A 20145-nucleotide genomic window follows, 5' to 3' on the forward strand; every position below is an offset into this window, starting at 1 on the left:
TTTGATCTATTTTCATCCAACATAATCATGATGCTTTCAAGAAATGAGAGTCAAGCCATTTCCTGTCAATATCAAATATCTGTGACCTAAAAAATATTCAAAAATTATACGTAAATTTATCATAGAGAAACCAACCTAGGTTTTACATGTTTGTCATGTCCACTTTGGCCTTGCTATCGCTGACCTTGCTATGACCTTGCTATGACTGACCTTGCTGTGACCTTGTTACCATTCACCTTGCTATGATGACCTAATATCACTGACCTTGCTATGATGACCTTGTTATCACTGACCTTGCTATGATGACCTTATCACTGACCTTGCTAAGATGACCTTATCACTGACCTTGCTAAGATGACCTTATCACTGACCTTGCTATGATGACCTCGTTATCATTGACCTCTCTGGCTGGATATCAAATGGTCTTTCATGTGGTCAAAATTGATTGGCATATGTTTAGCCATTATCATGTAAATTTTGACATTTCACAGACAAAGTTATCTGGTTCTTAAATTTCTCTTGTTTGAGGCACCACCTAATATGGTCACAATCAATGACCTGTTTCAGGCCAATTCTAGACCTCATGTGACCTTTGACCTTTAATATTGACTTAATTTGTTGTCTAACCTATCTTGACTTTTATAAAGCCAGATTAGGTTAAAATCCATTGATTTCTGTCAAAGGTGGATGGACAATGGATAACATGCCTTATGTCCTGTTGAGTAAATCAACACTTAATAAATACTTAAAGATGGGATCAGATTTCTTACTGTCAATTCCAAAAATAGTTTTCAGTGGAACTGGTTAATGACCTCTACAAGGAATTCACACCTACATACCAACTGGCACTTACTGTGTAAATTAAATTGTGCAAGTGACAGGTACTACTGGCAGAACAGGTCATACAACACTTTTCACAAACACCCGGTGTCGTCATTGATATTCATTGATTAATTCATATAATATTAATCACCAATACGCCCTGTGGAATCTGTCTTAGCAGATAATCAAGACTGATGATTCTTTGGCGTTGAAGTCACATATCCAATAGTAAAGACTAAAACCTCATTGATAAAATATCTACAACAGAATGGAGACACAAAGGGAGATCCTGTACAATAATAACAACAAAAACACAAGTCAGATTCCATTTTATTTGATATAAAAGCATGGCAACATACAATGCTACATGCCATTGGACAGCATGCCAGTGTATAATAACCATCATACCACAGTTAGACCTCATAAGGACAAGTGTCTGTCGCACAAAGTTCCTCGTCGCAAATATTGATTTACAGGTTTTATACTAGAATATATCAAATATATTTCAGATAATCTCAACACACTGCATCCCTCCCACCTGGGATGATATAAAGGTTATAACCATGGGGAGATATAAAGCTTAACATAGAATACTTAAAACTACTCATCGTTTCTTTCTGATTTCACACTCAGTTTAAATTAACACCTTTCCCCATGATGTACTCACTGCTACAGCATATTTGCATAGTGAGTGAGTTTGGTTTTACACAGCTTTTAGCAATATTCCAGCAATATCACGGCGGGGGACACCAGAAATGGGCTTCACACATTGTACCCATGTCGGGAATCGAACCCGGGTCTTCGGCGTGACGAGCGAACGCATTAACCACTAGGCTACCCGACCACCCGCATATTTGCATAACATAATGATGAAATAAATTAACAATTTGTACTGGATAACCAACAAATCAATTGTAAAAAAACAAAACTTAATTAAGACTCGGCCAAGTATGAACATTTTTGGAACTTTTTTCTGAACACCTTTTAACCAAATTTCGATGTAGAAGCATCTTTACACAACTGGGAAGAGACAATCTGCTGCAGACACTTGCTTAAAGCATCCTTAGTTATATACATCACTGCTACAGGCTCACCCTATATGCAATATTACCGAAAACTTCGTGAACGTAACAAAATGACATACAACTTCCTTCATAATGGTTTGTTAAAAGTGAAAATGTGCAAGTTGTACTCCCAGAACACACCCGACATACAACCGATCGATGCAATCCGTTTTTTCCTTACAGAGCTTCATCTGTGTTGAATTGTAACCCAAGTGGGAAGTGCAGTTTACACTTACAGCAACAAGCAATAGAGAAACACTATCGGACAGAAGTTTAATGAATAACGTCTACTGGTAGGAGAGTATATTGGCATCTAATTATTAAGTTAAACCATCTAAGGGTAAAGGTCTGACCGAGATGTTCAACTACGCGTGCACACCCAAAATGAAGCTTCCAAATAAGGAGATAACCTAGGAATTATCACACTAAAAATTCTTCAGACCCCATGGTTTTGTTTTCTGTTATTTACAGACCGTCGTCGTATACTTGGAATATTGCTGACTGAGGCATTAATCAACAAACAAACAAACAACATCAGCGATACCAAATGAGCAAAGACAACCTAGGAGTGATCAGGCATATCCTAAATCGTTCACACCCTCCTGTACACAATTTATCCCATGAAATGATTCGAAGTTATTGCATGTAAAGACGTGACACTTTTTATTGAGCTAATACAGTTCCCATGTGATAATTTGATATATATTACTATGCAACAATTCACAAATTACTGCCGCACTATCAACACTAAACTAGAAAACTGACTTTAAAAGGTAAAACTCAAGAGTCTAAGAGTGAATGAGTTTGGTTTGACGCTTCTTTTAATAGTATTACGCGGCGTGTCAGTTTAATGTGGGAGGAGAACCCCAAGTGATGTAGGTCTCAGATGTTTACCACTTCGGTGAAACCCACCAGCTCGGGTATGGTGCTGACAAGCCTAGAAACATAATCAGGGCGAACTAGGATTCGAACCCACAATCATAGGTTTCTGGTGTCTCTGGACGCAACTCTGCACCGCGAATCGTGACGCCTTAGATGACTGGGCCGCCCGTGCCCACCCAAGAAACTAAGAAGTAGCATGGGTCCTTTAAACATATCCGACATAAACCAAACAGTTGAGTTGTACTTCTAAGTGATTTGTTGAACATGTACATAGTACTCCTTCTCAAACAATTGTATTTATTAGTCAAATTTGTTGTCTTTAATTAAGCAAGCAATTTATTTGAACATGTACTAGGTACCGGTAGTTGTACTTCTATGTCATTTCTTGTCTTCATTTATTGGTAATATTGTGTAATTTAGCAAATCATTCACTTTGTTCGCTCTGCTCTCACTGAGGATAAGAATGCCGATTATGCACCGACAATAATTACTGAAATAATAAATAAATAAGACATTTAAGTTACATGTCTTAGTTTTAATTAAAAAAATGCTTCAAGATGGGAAAATGACAAAAGAAAAAGTATGTGATGCCAAATGTGGAAATGTGATAAACAAAAACTAGCCATTTACCATCCATACTCAAATTACTCAATCATAACATTTTTCTCGAGTATTGCTTCGTAATTAGTTGTTTCCAAGGTACAGATATCAATGTATCACTATTCAAACCAGTCAGTTCTGGCACATCCTCTTGAAAAAACACACATGCATAGGAAAAAAACAAAACAACACCGTTGCGGATATATTTGAGTGAGCTATCAGCCCTATCCTGTCCCACTGTCACTCAACCCTACATCACACAACCCTTTACAACACAATTCTGTAGTCTTGTCCCTCATTTGATTAATTTCACGTGCAAAAACATGACAAACTAATCAGAATGTGTATATGACTAAGTACTGTGTCAAAGAATCCCTTAATATTTTTGTGTTTGGTAGAAGCCACGCCCAATGCTAACAGCCAAGAAACAAGAGCAGCTGGATATTCTGTGTGGTTCTGTCATGTTCTGACAGCATTCAAGTGGTTTTACACAGCTTTTAGAACTATTCCTGCAATATCATGGCAGGGGACACAAAGGATTCGACTTCTGGAATGATGAGATTCGAACCTGGCCCTTAGCATGGCGAATGAACGCTTCAACAACAAGGCTATCCCTCGCCCCAGAATAATGTCTCCAGCTGTGTTCAATGAAAATTATTCTTATCAACAAAACATATCACTCTGTTAATTAACATTACCTGGAGCGTTGAATCCACTGCCAAACAATACCGTAATGCTCATGGCATTAAAAAAAAGTTCCTTAATATCCTTCCAATGTATATCAACAGCTCCAAATTAGCATAAAAGCTTAGTTTCCCCATTTACAGAATTTCAGAAAGACAAATTACTAATGCTTAAAAAAATCAGCTGCCAAAAAACAGTACTTTAATACAAACCAACTTTTCTCTTGCCGCTCATAAATCCTTTACTAAGTAGTACATAATCATCATAGTTGAACAATCTCATTAAAATCAAATCTTAGTTCTCACTATCGCTAAACAAAGATTTGAGGACATCCCATTACGGGTCACGTCAGAATGACCTTTCATCAAAGCGTTGCTTGAAAGTCATGAATGTGTTTTCTTTGCTTGTTTGTTTGTTGTTTAACGGCGCACTCAGCAGTATTTCAGCTATATGACGGCAGTCTGTAAATAATCGAGTCTGGGCTAGACAATCCAGTGATTGACATCATGAGCAGTGATCCACGCAACTGGGATCGATGACATGCATCAACCAAGTCAGCAAGCCTGAATGTGTTTTCTAAACATGCAACCTCGAAAACGTTAACATGGGGTATTCAGAACGACAGTTACGGCCCGTACGACTGATTCCGTCAAAATTATCGTCTATCTCTGGCTTCCCTGGGAGAAACATTTGAACTGAGGAGGCGTTGCACAGTACGAGGGAAGCACTGCCATACAATATCAACCACATATTAGACATTCCGGAATGTTTGTTTGTTCAGTTTTAAATTTTTTAATCGAAAACTGTGTCAACATATTTTTCAAGCGGCGTCTGAAATGGAAGTCACCAGGTTGAATTGAGTGCCGTAAAGCTCGAGAGAGCTGCTTTCTAATAGGCTGATGTTGACTTCTTGTTAGTCATTTCAGTGGATGGTCAAAGTTCGCGACAGGTCATTCTGATGTGACATGTAATAGGATGTCCTCAGATCTTTGTTTAGCGGCAGCGAGAACCTAGATCTGATTTTAATGAGATTGCAATGTTGAATAACAATTCCTTGTGTGGTTACAAAACATACTATATACACAATTAAATCATATCCCATATCTACACCCTTACACAAATAATAATTGGAAAATAACTTAATATATATGAATAAATGCAACACTACCAATACAATTAACATGCAGAGTTACAACCTCTCCTGTACTACAACGTCCATTGCAAATGACGGGAAAAGTGTGACTGGACTTGCATGTGCCCCACTACATCATTACACGGCTTGCTCCCTCATCTTGTTGGTCTTGGTCCCCTCAGTTTTGAGGTATTATCAATCCTCTATAGAGATGCATGACAAAACAAGGGCCCTATTTCAGAAAGCGAATGTAACACTACGACTGTCGTAAGTCTGTGTTAAAGTATAGGATATGTTAGTTGTAGTGCTACGATCATTGTGTGATCCGCAGTGTTGACAATACGATAATTGTAACCTCAGTTTAGAGGTGTTATCAATCCTCTAGAGATGCATGACTAAACAAGGGCCCTATATCAGAAAGCGAATGTAACACAATGACTGTCTAAGTCTGTGTTAAAGTATAGGATATGTTAGTTGTAGTGCTACGATCATTGTGTGATCCGCAGTGTTGACAATACGATAATTGTAACCTCAGTTTAGAGGTGTTATCAATCCTCTAGAGATGCATGACTAAACAAGGGCCCTATATCAGAAAGCGAATGTAACACAATGACTGTCTAAGTCTGTGTTAAAGTATAGGATATGTTAGTTGTAGCGCGACAATCATTGTGTGATCGGCAGTGTTGACAGTGCGATAATCCTAACTGTACTGTTTAACATACAACTACAACTGTCGTAGCGTTATTGAACGCTTTGTGGATCAGAGCCATTGATTGTACATTTCTAGTCTGTGTGCCAGTATGTCAGTGAATCTGTATTGTTATGTTTCCACGAAGACATCCTATATTGTGGTGAGCCACTCGTCAAATATTTGTCATAGCTTACAGCCTTGATGGGTTTCCAAACTATCACAGGCTTAAAAAAAGCATGGGAATCAAACCCAGCCCTTTAAGCAGGGAGAGCAAACCCAGTACCAACAGAGCTACTTCACTGCCTCACAAGCAGCCAAGCTTGTTGTGAACTAGCTACTACCTTCTGTGTCACGGACCAACAGACAACTCTTTTATATTAAATCAGAGTCCTTCTTCTTTCCACTCAGATTAATTATCTATTCACTATCCAAAGAATTAAGAAATATTTCAAAACATTAATAATCATCACTACGTGAATACATGACCATTTGTCCATTTCACCATTCCTCTATCTTCCAATTATAGCCATGGAGTAGGACTTTCATAGGTTGACATGGACCAATAGGCAAATGTTTCACCAATCAGCTGCTTAGCACAAGTAGAGCTGCAGTGGTTGGTTGGTTTGTTTTACGCTGCACTCAGCAATATTCCAGCTATATGACGGCGGTCTGTAAATAATCGAGTCTGGACCAGACAATCCAGTGATTGATGATTGATAACATGAGCATCGATCCACACCATTGGGATCAATGACATGCATCAACCAAGTCAGCGAGCCTGACCACCCGATCCCGTTAGTCGCCTCTTACAACAAGCATCTTCGCCTAGAATTGCAGTGGAATCTTGACAGGATTAGAGGTTCACTCATCTGTGCATGTCCATGCTTCTCTATAGTCCAGTGCCTTATCAGAACTACTCAGCCTTGGGTGCTGCTGTACAAAGCGACCTTAGCGCTAAGGTGTCATAACTCCCACACTATAACATAGATCTACGACAGTTGTAGCCCTAAGGTTGTTTTGTACAACGACACCCTGTACAATAAAGTCATCTTGGTGCTAAGATCCTGGGTGCCATTGTACAAAGCGACCTTGGCGCTAAGGTGTCGTAACTCCCACACTATAACATAGATTTACGACAATCGTAGCCCTAAGGTTGTTTTGTACAATGACACCCTGTACCATAAAGTCATCTTAGTGCTAAGATCCTGGGTGCCATTGTACAAAGCGACCTTGGCGCTAAGGTGTCGTAACTCCCACACTATAACATAGATTTACGACAGTCGTAGCCCTAAGGTTGTTTTGTACAATGACACCCTGCACCATAAAGTCATCTTAGTGCTAAGATCCTAGGTGCCATCGTACAAAGCGATCTTAGCACTAAGTTGATTGTAGCTTCAATAACCTAATGTAGACTTACACCAGTCGTAGCCCTAAGGTTGTTTTGTACATTGGCACCCTGGAAAGTCTATGTTAAAGTAAGGGTGTTACAGAAAATGGACATGGTCATCGGTTCCAATCAAAGCATACAACTGTACAACAGTTAGAGGCAAATTTTGATGTTAAAATACACACATTCAAAACACATCACTGGCAAACTTGTTAGACAATAAAGAAGAGCAAGAAATGGGTCATTCAGTTTTAGTTCGAATACCTGCAAAGTGAGAGAGTGTGTTGGGCACAAACCCAGGTCTGTGTGCTGCTAGGTGAACACACTACCCACTGCACTACCCAGTGTACTACCCAGTGTGGTGACAGTGAGGTACATGGGTTTAGCATTATCATTGTGAAAGTCACAATCAGGTAAGATTAATAATCACATAAATATATCTTTCAGTGAAACGAAAATTAGACAAACATCAAAATCCTTTTTTAAATATAATAGTACAAAAGTTTAGATTTTCAACAAGAATTTGAGGACAGGTTGAAGCTAATTTAGATATTGCTTTGTCAGGAGAACAGCAGAGAAAATACAGTTTCAATGGTCGACTTCATATTGTTATGAGAAACTAGAGAGCTCATATCTGAAAATTGTGAGCATTTCAGATTTTCTTAAACATTTGCATAGATCTTGCGGACAATATTAAACTAATAATAATATTCTTGAACTATTTAAGATTCTACCCACATACTTATAGTCATCTTCAAAAAGAATCGTTTGACAGTCTTGAAGTTTGGAAAAGAATGATCTCATTATTTCTTGCTTTCCTTCATTTTGAGCTATGTACAAAAATACAACCAATGATAACAGTTTATACAAAACTGAGTGGCCAATGAAATCAGTGATTCTATATACAAAAATACATCCAATGGTTACAGCTCATACAAATAGAGTAGCCAATGAGAAACAGCGACACATCTAGCATGCACAGCCTCCTTCTTGTGTCTGAGGCTCGGCCGGCGTCTCCTTCAGTTTGACCTCAGTCACTGGGGAGGGTTAAGGTGTCAAACTCAATCAAATCATAGCAATTAATCCAATAAATTAACTAAAAGTAGAAAAGAATTACATTAATTTAATCAAGCATCTAAAAGCCTCTGTTTCCAGTCTCAGGATCAAAACTCAAACAAAGTATCAAAAAGACTTATGTAACTTACAAAAGTGAAGTTAATTTGACAGCTTTTTTTTTTAATTCTTTCAGAAATTAATATTACAAATAACCTGGAGACGATGGACTATTTTTTACTTGGGTGACATACAAACTTTGCCACAAAGCAATGCTAAGTACAAATTTGAAAAGAAGACTTTTCTGAATTATTCGATTTCATTAAAAACATCATAGACCATATTGTTCTTTTATATCAAGCAGCTATATATTTCCCTTTGTACTGTCTGAGAGGTGAATTTTCAACCTATAACCATTGTTATACTACCGTATTTTCTTGAGTATAGTGCGTACCAAAGTAAAATGACCACCCTCCTTAAGCAGATTCAGTATTTTTGAAAAAAATAAATCGAATATTATTTGCAGAAAAAATTACTGAATTCCGGTAAACGAACGGGTGATTAGAAACTTGGTCAGTACAAATTTGAGTACAAACGTAAGTCCAGATATACAATGAACACTTTTTATAACCAGACAGTGTAATTACAAGATTATATTGTGTACTCCTGTACGGATTTGTTGACATGGTATTTCCAGGGTTACATGCTCACGGCAATGTCTTTGCGTTGGGGGAAAAAACATCAAAACTCATTATGGTGTGTATAATGCACACCCCCTTCTACACAGCTGTGTTTTTGGGGTAAAAAGTGTGCACTATACTCAAGAATATACAGTATATATACCAGTTAATTAATACAACCAGCACCTCCGACACAGAGAGAAGATAGCACAAGGACATTCAAGCAGTGAGTTAGCATGCAGGACAACAGGTGCAGAAAGAGTCTATGAAGATGTCGTGGATGATCAATACCATGGACTGGTTGGCACACAATCGCACTTTCAAATTAACTACAGGCATGTAATATCAAATAATGGTTTCTGGAAACAAAGAATGATAGTGTTCTTTAGCTGTGATAAGTCCTGAGAATAACAGGTCTCTGACTACCTACCCTCCCTAGGAAATGCTCCGTGAATTAATGGTCTGTGACTACCTACCCTCCCTGGGAAATGCTCTGTGAATTAATGGTCTGTGACTTCCTACCCTCCCTGGGAAATGCTCCGTGAATTAATGGTCTGTGACTACCTACCCTCCCTGGGAAATGCTCTGTGAATTAATGGTCTGTGACTTCCTACCCTCCCTGGGAAATGCTCTGTGAATTAATGGTCTGTGACTTCCTACCCTCCCTGGGAAATGCTCCGTGAATTAATGGTCTGTGACTACCTACCCTCCCTGGGAAATGCTCTGTGAATTAATGGTCTGTGACTTCCTACCCTCCCTGGGAAATGCTCCGTGAATTAATGGTCTGTGACTACCTACCCTCCCTGGAAATGCTCCGTGAATTAATGGTCTGTGACTACCTACCCTCCCTGGGAAATGCTCTGTGAATTAATGGTCTGTGACTACCTACCCTCCCTGGGAAATGCTCTGTGAATTAATGGTCTGTGACTACCTACCCTCCCTGGGAAATGCTCTGTGAATTAATGGTCTGTGACTACCTACCCTACCTGGGAAATGCTCCGTGAATTAATGGTCTGTGACTACCTACATTTCCTGGGAAATGCTCTGTGAATTAATGGTCTGTAGCTCCCAATATTCCCTGGAAATTCTGTGATAATTATTGGTCTGTGATTTCCTACATTCCCTTGGAAAAGCTCCGTGTAATTGATTTTCAGTTCATGACTTTGAAAGACTGGTGTTGGCTGGTGGCTCTTTCAGTGAGAGGTCACAGGTGTAAAGGGAGGGTTTGTCAAGCCGAGACGAAGTAAGTAAGTTACCATAGCAACTGCAATTCAGTGTGTTCCTATATTCATGTACCATCTATCAGACATACATGTCCATCCATATCTCTAAATTTCATGATATGAAATCAATTTGTCATTCTCAGCTGAGACAACCCAGAGTTACCTCCCTTTGACAATGAATGCTCACCCAGAACTGAAATTAGTTCAAAAGGGCAGAGACCATATGGTCTCTGAATAGGGCAAGCAGCCTTCTACATTGAACTTGCTTTTTGAAAATATTGCCAGCATATGTCAGTAGGGTCCTGTTTATATTCAACGCTGTTGCAGCAATATATCAACAGACCCAAAGGAATAGGGTTGAACGCACGTGTGTGTACGTGTGTGTGTGTGTGTGTGTGTGTGTGGCTGCTTCAAATAGTCCGGACAAATGTCGGTTGTATAGTGCTAGGCCCACTGAGATACCATGCTGCAGTTTAACATGAATACCACAATCAAATGCAGTATACTGATTCCTAGCCGACCAGTCTTCGTTTGATACCCTTATTGCTGAGCGCCAGACAGGGTAACAACAAATACCATCTTTTAATGCTGTTTGTTATGACGCTGTGAGGGGATTGAACCATAGATCTGTTGCTGTCTGCACTAAGGCATTTCCACTTGACCATGATGGTCTAACTGACCCTGGACTAGTGTAAAAAGTTGATGAATATCAAAACTCCATGTTAGGGCTTGAGATTTAGGACTTCGTAGCTCTATGTTAGGGCTTGGGATTAACGACTTAATAGCTCTGTTAGGGCTCGAGATTTACAACTTAGCTGCTAAATGTTAGGGCTTGAGATTTACAACGTCGTAGCTCTATGTTAGGGTATCAGATTTATGACTTCGTAGCTAAATGTTAGGGCGTCAGATTTACGACGTCGTAGCTCTACCTTAGGGCATCAGATTTACGCCTTCGTAGCTAAATGTTAGGGCATCAGATTTACGACTTCGTAGCTAAATGTTAAGGCATCTGATTTACGATTTTGTAGCTCTATGTTAGGGCATCAGATTTACGCCTTCGTAGCTAAATGTTAGGGCATCAGATTTACGCCTTCGTAGCTAAATGTTAGGGCATCTGATTTACAATGTCGTAGCTCTATGTTAGGGAATGAAATTTGTGATTTTGTAGCTCAATGTTAGGGCGTCTGATTTACAATGTCGTAGCTCTATGTTAGGGAATGAAATTTGTGATTTTGTAGCTCAATGTTAGAGCATGAGAGTCGAGACTTTGTAGGTCAATCTTAGGGCATGAAACTTTCAACCGAGTAGCTAATGTGTCTTTGGAAGAAAGCCCAGTTTTTCCAGAGGAAAATCTAATGCCAAAACCACTCGTCCCCCAACACAGAGCCCCCTATATAATATTTATACTGAACCATGAGATGGATTGGGAGTAAAATGCTTTACAAGACACTTGTACACTACACATGTAACACCACAGGACATCACAAACTCTCAATGATAAGCCTGGGACTGGAAATAGGAGCTTCATTAAGTAAATATGGAAAAATAAAAACATTTTAATCACAGCCAACCACAAATACTTAAAATTAATTATCACACAGGGTATGTGACATACAGAGAATTATTACAGCCAGACAGCTTAGTAGTCAGTGTGTTTGAAGTTGCAATAAAAGATTTACTTAGAGCAAACACAACTCATGGAAAAGCTTGAAAATGTCATTGTCGAATGACAATTATATAACAAATTTTCCCAAGAAGGTCTTTTCCTTGACATGTCACACACAAAATAAAAATCAAGCTGTACAAGTCTTACCTGAATCTGACCAGGCCATAGGACTTCTGCTCTCAAAAGGTTATGTATGCAAATTTGTACCTGTACAATGTGTCAAAACATTGTACAAGCTGCTCTTAATAATCAAACATTGCTTTGGGATTCAACTGAATAACTAAATATATTGCAAGTGATTCCATGTCATTTGATTGTCAAACCGAGGGATTATTTTGGCATTTAGGCTTCCGCATGGAACCACATGGAATTTATCTACGTACAGAATCCCAGCAGGAGATGCTGCCATACAGAGTCAAACCCAGGCTACAACCTGACAGTGAAACACAGAACCCACACGGCCACCTGGCCTCCACACAGAATCCCAGCAGAAGACCCAGTGGGGTTTTCCGACCTCCCAGAGTCAAACCCAGGCCATAACCTAACAGTGAAACACAGGACCCACATGGCCCACCTCCTCCAACAACACCATCACCCAACAAAGAAGCAAAGGCAAACAATGTTAGCTAGTTCCATCTTGTTTTACACTGACCACCTTGCACGTTTGTGTACCAAGGTCCTGTTTTAGTAACAATCATCTCAGATCTCATCAGAATATACCAGCTCCAGAGAAATATTGGACAAACTTGATCTATGCACAGTATGAGTGTCACTGCAATCACTCATTCCAAATGCATCAATTATATTATCCAAGAACAATCATCGCCATCAGTGTAATTATTTCTGTTAGTGGCAAAAGCTGAAACATCTAAGTCTAGGCCTAATTTTGCAACTACTACCAGCCCTGTCAACAGCGTGGCTACACGCGACCTGTATCAAAGGAAGTATTATGATGTTTATGATCATTGTTATCGTTTCAAGGATACTCTCGCCTTTCTTGGGTTCTGTTTGTTCCATCCCGGGTAGCGCTGCTGCAACACGACGGAATAACTGAAAATGGAACCAGCAATCGTTAGAGGGCTACTTCTTCAGTAAAGGCAGTCTACCATCATCTTTCCGAGGCAAGGGAGTTAACTGACTTTATAAGTCCAGTTTCCACCCTTGACGAACTAGGCTGGAATTCCTGGGCTCGATCGTAGCGCCACCAGTGACTATTACAAGTTATGTCCCTTCTAAGCCTCTCCTATGGACCAATTAGATTCAACCTCTTGTATCACTTGCATTTGCTTCAAACAAAACGGCGGCGCCCAGTCAAGATGATCTGATCTTTATTGTGATAAAAAGGTCTTACTTCGCAAAGTGCATCAAATCACGTGAGCACCTTGATTAAAAACATGAAAATATTTGGAAAATATCTGTTGACACCCAGTTGACGGTACACCTGCTTTGCAAATCCTGCAATCAACCGAAATCTGCATGACAGTTTATGAACCGGATTTCGATTTCGTTGCGGGATTGTGATTTGACTAAGCATAGAATCGTTAGTCCAGCCAAAATGTAACTCCATAATACCAGTCTAGTTCGGCAAGGGAGGAAACTATATGACATTTAAACTATATGACAGCAGCCTGTAGATAAGAGTCTGGGCAGACAATCCAGGGTTGGTTGGTTTGTTGGTTTGTTTTAGCAATATTCCAGCTATATGATGGCGGTCTGTAAATAATCGAGTCTGAACACGAGTCTTGACCAGACAATCCAGTGATTGACATTATGAGCATCGATCCACGCATTTCAGATAGATGACATGCATCAACCAAGTCAGCGAGCCTGACCACCAGATCCCGTTAGTCGCCTTTTACGACAAGCATAGTCGCCTTTTACGGCAAGCATGGGTTGCTGAAGTCCTATTCTACCCAGCTTTAGAAATTGGCACTAGTCCTGTAGTCCTTACCAAACTGCCCAATGGTAAAGGTATCATAAGGACTAGTAGAAATTGGCCCATTTTAAGGGTTTTGCTATATGTTATCATTATAAGGACTAGTGGACATAAACTGTTAGTTTCTAATCCTGCTACCCGGATTTTCCAGGGATTGATACTGTGACCGATCCACTGCATCGAGGTATGATGAGACACTATCAATGAGTGACCACCAGTTCCAATAAGTCTCATCTTACAGTAAACCAGAAAACGATCTCAGCAATACAACCATAATTACATCTTCCATACTGTAACAATGATACACATTTCTATTCAAGTGCCAGTCTTTCTAAGTAGCCATTGTAGACAATCCTCAAATGATCGGCACTTGAAATGGGTACTGGCAACTGTGGCATAAAATAACACTCACTCACTTCACAGCAATGGTTGAGTGAGTGAGTGAGTATGGTTGTACGTCGCTTTTAGCAATATTCCAGCAATATCCTGGCAGGGGACACCAGAAATGGGCTTCACACATTGTACCCATGCCCACATAGGGAATGGAGTGAGTGAGTGAGATGGGTTTAACGCCGCTTTAACAGTATTCCAGTCATATCGCTGCATGTCATCTTAATGTGGGAGGAAAGCTCGAAGTGATGCAGGTCTCAGACGTTTACCACTTCTGTGAAACCCAAGAGCACGGGTATGGTGCCGACAAACCTAGAAACATAATCAGGGCGAACCGGGATTCGAACCCACAATCATAGGTTTCTGGCGTGCCCAAGGGATGCAACTCTGCACAGCTAATCGCGGCGCCTCAGATGACTGGGCCACCCGTGCCCCCAGAGAGAATTGAACCAGGGATGACAAGCAAACACTTTACCATTGTGCTACCCCACCGCCCCTTCTGCTATGGTTGAGACTCTAACTTACTTGTTTGACATTATACCCGGCCTTGGCGCTGGTTTCTATAAACATTACATTTAACTCTTTTGCTTTCCTCTCTCCCTCCTCTGTTGTCACTTGTCTGAAACGAAACAGCAAGGGTCAGTCATGTCTTTTACAAAGGGGGGTAAGTCTTCAACAAAGGGGGATAACTCTCAACCTAGGTTGTATCACTAGCAACATGTGGCTGATACAGTACTGTCATCATGAGAACACTTCCAATCCATCAGGGACATATTTAGACCTATTCAGGGACATATTTAGACCTATTCAGGGACATATCTAGACATATTCTGGGACATATTTAGACCTATTCAGAGCCCAATACTCAGCCCAAGTCGGCAGCAAATGTCAGAAAGATATTCCAAATTTCCAAACTGAATTACAAATCTCTAAATTCATGTTATATACTCATAATATAAGTTGTAGCAGGATCACGAGGGTTACATGCGGTTTATGCATCCCGCGTTAGGTTTTATACGAGCAGGAGCGTGTGGTATAAAACCTGTTGCGGGAGGCATAAAACCCCATGTACCCCCCGTGATCCTGCTGCAACAAATTCATCTTACCGACAAGTTTTAATATGACATTGTAAAAGAATTCAAACAAATTGAAAATCGATAGAAAACACCTGTTCGTTTGAGCTGAGGTTAGCTTGCACTATGTCACTTGACTTCCATTGACTTTGAAAAAGCGTGCGTCAATTTGTTTGGAAGCTGGGTATAAGGGACTTAATCAGCCTCTCAGAAATCCACATGCAGCCTGACTTGCTTGTGGTGGGGTATCAGAGATTTATTCCCTTCAAGGCGGGATACGCAGTATTTTATCAAGATCACTTGGACCAATCAGGTCTCATCCTTCTGACATGGACGTATGACAACTAATGTTATGGCTTTGTATATGAACGAGCTATCTTTTCTTTTACATTTCATTCCATCCCCACAAATGTTCATGAACATCCTACATCCATAATACAGCTGTACAATTTGGTACCGACAATGGAGAGGTAATGGAATATTTAATAGCAAAAGGTTCTTTTACAAGGTATAAGGTACAGTCGTGCCCCGCTTATACGGACTTCAGATATCCGGAAACCTCGGTTCCCGGACGATTTTCATTCAAAACGAAATAATGACTATATAAATTTACCCGTATATACGGAAATTCAGTTTCCGGAACCGGACGGTCATTTTCATACACAAAACACTGAAATGCACACAAAATTGTCTCACTTATCCGGACAATACATATAATCCTTCCGCTGATGGTAATCCTTTGACTCGTGAGAAGTCAATTAACCAAGTGACACTGAGTTACGTTTGAGCTACGAGCTTGTTTATTGTACATGTAATCCCCAAGCACAAGTTTGTGGCTTGTATAGAGACCTTGATGAACTATATCGAGAACACGGGCGATCTGGACAATTCGGAATTATTGTTTAAAATTCAAACCTCAAAATGTGGTAAAGTTCAAACTTCCATGACAGACTTCCAGTAAGAAGCTGGTTTCAGTTATACGGAAATTCGTTTATGCGGACGAATTGTGAATTGACACAAGTGTCCGTATAAACGAGGCACGACTGTATTGTATTTGTATGAATCTGCCACTGTGCCTTATTAAATTCAACTTACACATTTACTGTGTTCGACCTCATAAGCGCCTCGCTCTAATAAGCGCCCACGGCGACATTTGCAAAGATATTGGCTGGTGAACTATCCCAATTAGCACCCCTTCCGACTGATCAATGTACACAAGACTTATTTATTCGTGTATGATACGCACTCATGTGTTATATGCACCCTTAATTATGGGTGATTAAATTCTGGATAAATATATTTGTCGTACATAAACATTTCAGGCTGTCAGCATAAACCATGAAATTTATCTTTCAACTCTATTTCTAATAAGAGCCCCCTATTTCTAATTTTGAGAGCACCCAGGGCGCTTATTATGTTGATTACGGTACTCGCAATAAACAAACCTTTTATCTGACAGATCTGTTTTATTTCCTACAAGCATTATAATGACATCACTCCCTCGCTCTGTACGCACATCATCGATCCATTTGGATGTTTGGTGGAAGGAATTTGCATCTGAAACAGAGAGGAAAAGTTAGTTTGATGACACACTGTTGTTTAATTCTGGTGTCAAAAATATTCCATCTATAACAGAGTGGAAGACAAAGTCTGGACCAGAAAAATAAGTGATTGATGTTTGTTTATTTGTTTGGTGTTTAAAGCCGCATTCAGCAATATTCCAGCTATATGATGGCAGTCTGTAAATAATCAAGTGCTGGACCAGACAATCTAGTGATTGATGTCATGAGCATCGATCTACACAATTGGGATTGAATGCCATGCATCAACCAAGTCAGCGAGCCTGACCACCCGATCCACTCTGTCGCCTTTTATGGCAAACATGGGTTGCTGGAAACCTATTCTCTACCAGAACACACACCATCAGAGAATGGTGACACACAATCAGCCAGGTCACACACCATCAGGTCATGGTGACACACAGACAGGTCACACACCATCAGGGCTTGGTGACACACAATTAGGCAGGTCACACACAATCAGGGCATGGTGACACACAATCAGCCAGGTCACACACAATCAGCCAGGTCACACACAATCAGGGCATGATGACACACAATCAGCCAGGTCACACACAATCAGGGCATGATGACATACAATCAGCCAGGTCACACACAATCAGGGCATGGTTGACACACAATCAGAGAGGTCACACACTATCAGGTCATGGTGACACATAATCAGACAGGTCACACACAAACAGGGCATGATGACACATTCAGACAGGTCACACACCATCAGGTCATGGTGCCACACAATCAGACAGCTCACACATAATCGGGGGATGATGACACACAATCAGATAGGTCACACACAAACAGGGCATGATGACACAAACAGACAGGTCACAAACCATCAGGGCATGGTGACACACAATCAGACAGGTCACACACAATCAGACAGGTCACACACCATCAGGGCATGGTGACACACAATCAGCCAGGTCACACAGCACCATTACTATGCCCTAAAGCATGGATAGAGAGCATCACAACTATGCATGGTCAACCTGCTTGTACTCACTTGTTATATCATACACAACTACAGCTACTGAGGAATCTCGAATGTAACTAGGGATGAGACTTCTAAACCTCTCCTGCCCTGCTGTGTCCCACAGCTGTAACCGGATCTGAACAACAGAAAACATACACAACATGGCCAAACTGTATTTTGTGTTGGTTGTTGAACACTGCACTCAGCAGTATTCCAGTTATATTCAAGTCTGGACCAGGCAATCCAGCTTTTGACATTAACCTCAATCTACAAAATCCTGATAATTGAGGAGACGGTGACATGCATCAACCAAGTCAGCGAGCCAGATCACCCGATCCCTGCGAGTCGCCTCTTACGACAAGCATTGGTTGCTGAAGGCCAATTCTAACCCAGATCTTCATGGGTAAGTGTATTCCTATTACACCAGCACATCATCAATACTTCAAAGGTTTGTAGGCCTAGAAAATGTCAGCCGAGTCTCTTTCAATATGAATTATATCAACATAAAAAAATTGCAAGTGATTCCGTTTCATTATGTTGCAAACACATTTGGCCACAGGCCTCAAAGTTGCGACTTTAACGGTTACCAAACTTTCGGAATTGTCTACTGTCTAAAATTCAGAGGTAGCCAAATGACTGACTAGAAAAATATCTCGTGGCTACTTGATTCTATTGCTACACATCTGTAGACACACACAAAAATAACAGCTGATATTGGAAAACATGTCTGCCAATTATTGTACTTGCAAATAATTCCTTCTAAAGTCGATAATGAACCAAAATACATAAATATTAATGTAATTAGTTGTTTATTTTAGTTAACAATGCTCATTGGATAAGCAAAGTTATACCTATGTAATCTAGTAACATAAATTGCATCATTTTTTGAGTCACAAATAACAAAAATCAAGTACAGTTTCCATTAAGATACAATTTCAAGACCAGTGCTGTAACTTGTACATATTATCACATGATTATAATAGTTATTTGAGAAAGATAATTTCAAATGCTTTTGGCTACCTACAATATTGGCTTGACTTCTTGATTTTACCACTGGCTACCTGGAAAAAATACTTGTAGCCATATGGCTACTTGGTAAAAATTTAAACTTTGAGGCCTACCACCCCTGCTGCCTGGAAAAAAATACTTGTAGCCATATGGCTACTTGGTAAAAATTTAAACTTTGAGGCCTGTCACTACTGCTACTACTGCTGCTGTATCCTGATTGGCTGATCAATGATGCTAATGGAACCCTGAACAATGTCAATGATTTTGTATTGTCGCCTACAGTTTTTTGTGCGCCTGTCTGTGAAGTTATTTTTTCCCGTATTTATTAATCAGAACTGACTTCAAATTAGTACAATACAATATGTTTTTACATTCATGGAGGTTTAAACATAAAAACAAGTGTACATACTGTGTAAATGTGTAAGTAAATTCTTAAACAAGACGGTTAAAATTTAAAACTCTGAGGCTTGTGGATCAGTTTAAAACTTTTATCGACAAGTGTTGATATCTTTGACATCAAAAGACACAAGGGTGAGATTTAATTTATCATCCAAAATCATTCTTCAAATTTTTTCTGTTTGCCAACAGAAATAACCTGTTTCTTGAGTGTAAAATAGTACGCCGAACCAGCTTCAATAGCAGAGAGATTAGTGATGTCATTTGACTGGTAACCCATGAGGTCACACTGGTCTGCAAAGCATAGTGATGTAGCGATATCTCCTAGGTGATATTGCTTGATAACTACCAAGCATATCTCCTGAGGAAGCCAGTTTGGGATGATAAATTATGTTGGGCTGACATTCATGTCTATTGAAATGATTTGGTTGGTTGGTTTGTTGTTTAACGCCACACTCAGTAATATTCCAACTATATGACGGCGGTCTGTAAATAATCGAGTCTGGACCAGACAATCCAGTGATTGACATCATGAACATCGATCCACGCAATCGGAATCGATGACATGCATCAACCAAGTCAGTGAGCCTGACCACCCGATCCTGTTAGTCGCCTTCTACGACAAGCATGGGTTGCTGAAGACCTATTCTACCCCGGGTCTTCACATGTCCTATTAAAATGAAAAAAAATGTGTATCCGTTACGGATGTCACATGAGCCCGTCTTTGTGGACGAACTTAGTGTGAACTCTACCATTGCCTGACAGAAGTAATGTGTAGAACAGATACCACAATGTATGGCACGGATTTAACACAATGTCAGGTGGGAAACACTGATGTTTGTAATGCAAATTGAGCTCCCAGTGCTTTGGCTTCTCACTGGAAGCAGGTCGCCCGATTTGATGAC

The 20145-nt window shown here is 40.0% G+C and overlaps 1 protein-coding gene across 2 annotated transcripts in view; it reads right to left on the reverse strand.

Moving 5' to 3' along the window:
- Positions 1 to 20145, reverse strand: part of LOC139447629 (ras-related protein Rab6) — a 52762-nt gene that overhangs the window by 7328 nt on the left and 25289 nt on the right. The window contains exons 4-8 of one of the 2 annotated variants that reach the window (XM_071229039.1): positions 17867 to 17972; positions 16729 to 16840; positions 14736 to 14829; positions 12871 to 12934; positions 1124 to 8299 (exon numbers count right to left, since the gene is read on the reverse strand). In XM_071229039.1, coding sequence (XP_071085140.1) covers positions 8232 to 8299; positions 12871 to 12934; positions 14736 to 14829; positions 16729 to 16840; positions 17867 to 17972 — 444 coding nt within the window. In that variant the 3' untranslated portion in view covers positions 1124 to 8231. Of the gene's footprint in view, positions 1 to 1123; positions 8300 to 12870; positions 12935 to 14735; positions 14830 to 16728; positions 16841 to 17866; positions 17973 to 20145 lie in introns of those variants that run through there. The other variant, XM_071229040.1, reaches the window with a different exon arrangement.

This window comes from Haliotis cracherodii, unplaced genomic scaffold (genome assembly GCF_022045235.1).
Source record: "Haliotis cracherodii isolate W230 unplaced genomic scaffold, xgHalCrac1.p SCAF_7, whole genome shotgun sequence".
Taxonomy (NCBI): Eukaryota; Metazoa; Mollusca; class Gastropoda; order Lepetellida; family Haliotidae; genus Haliotis; species Haliotis cracherodii.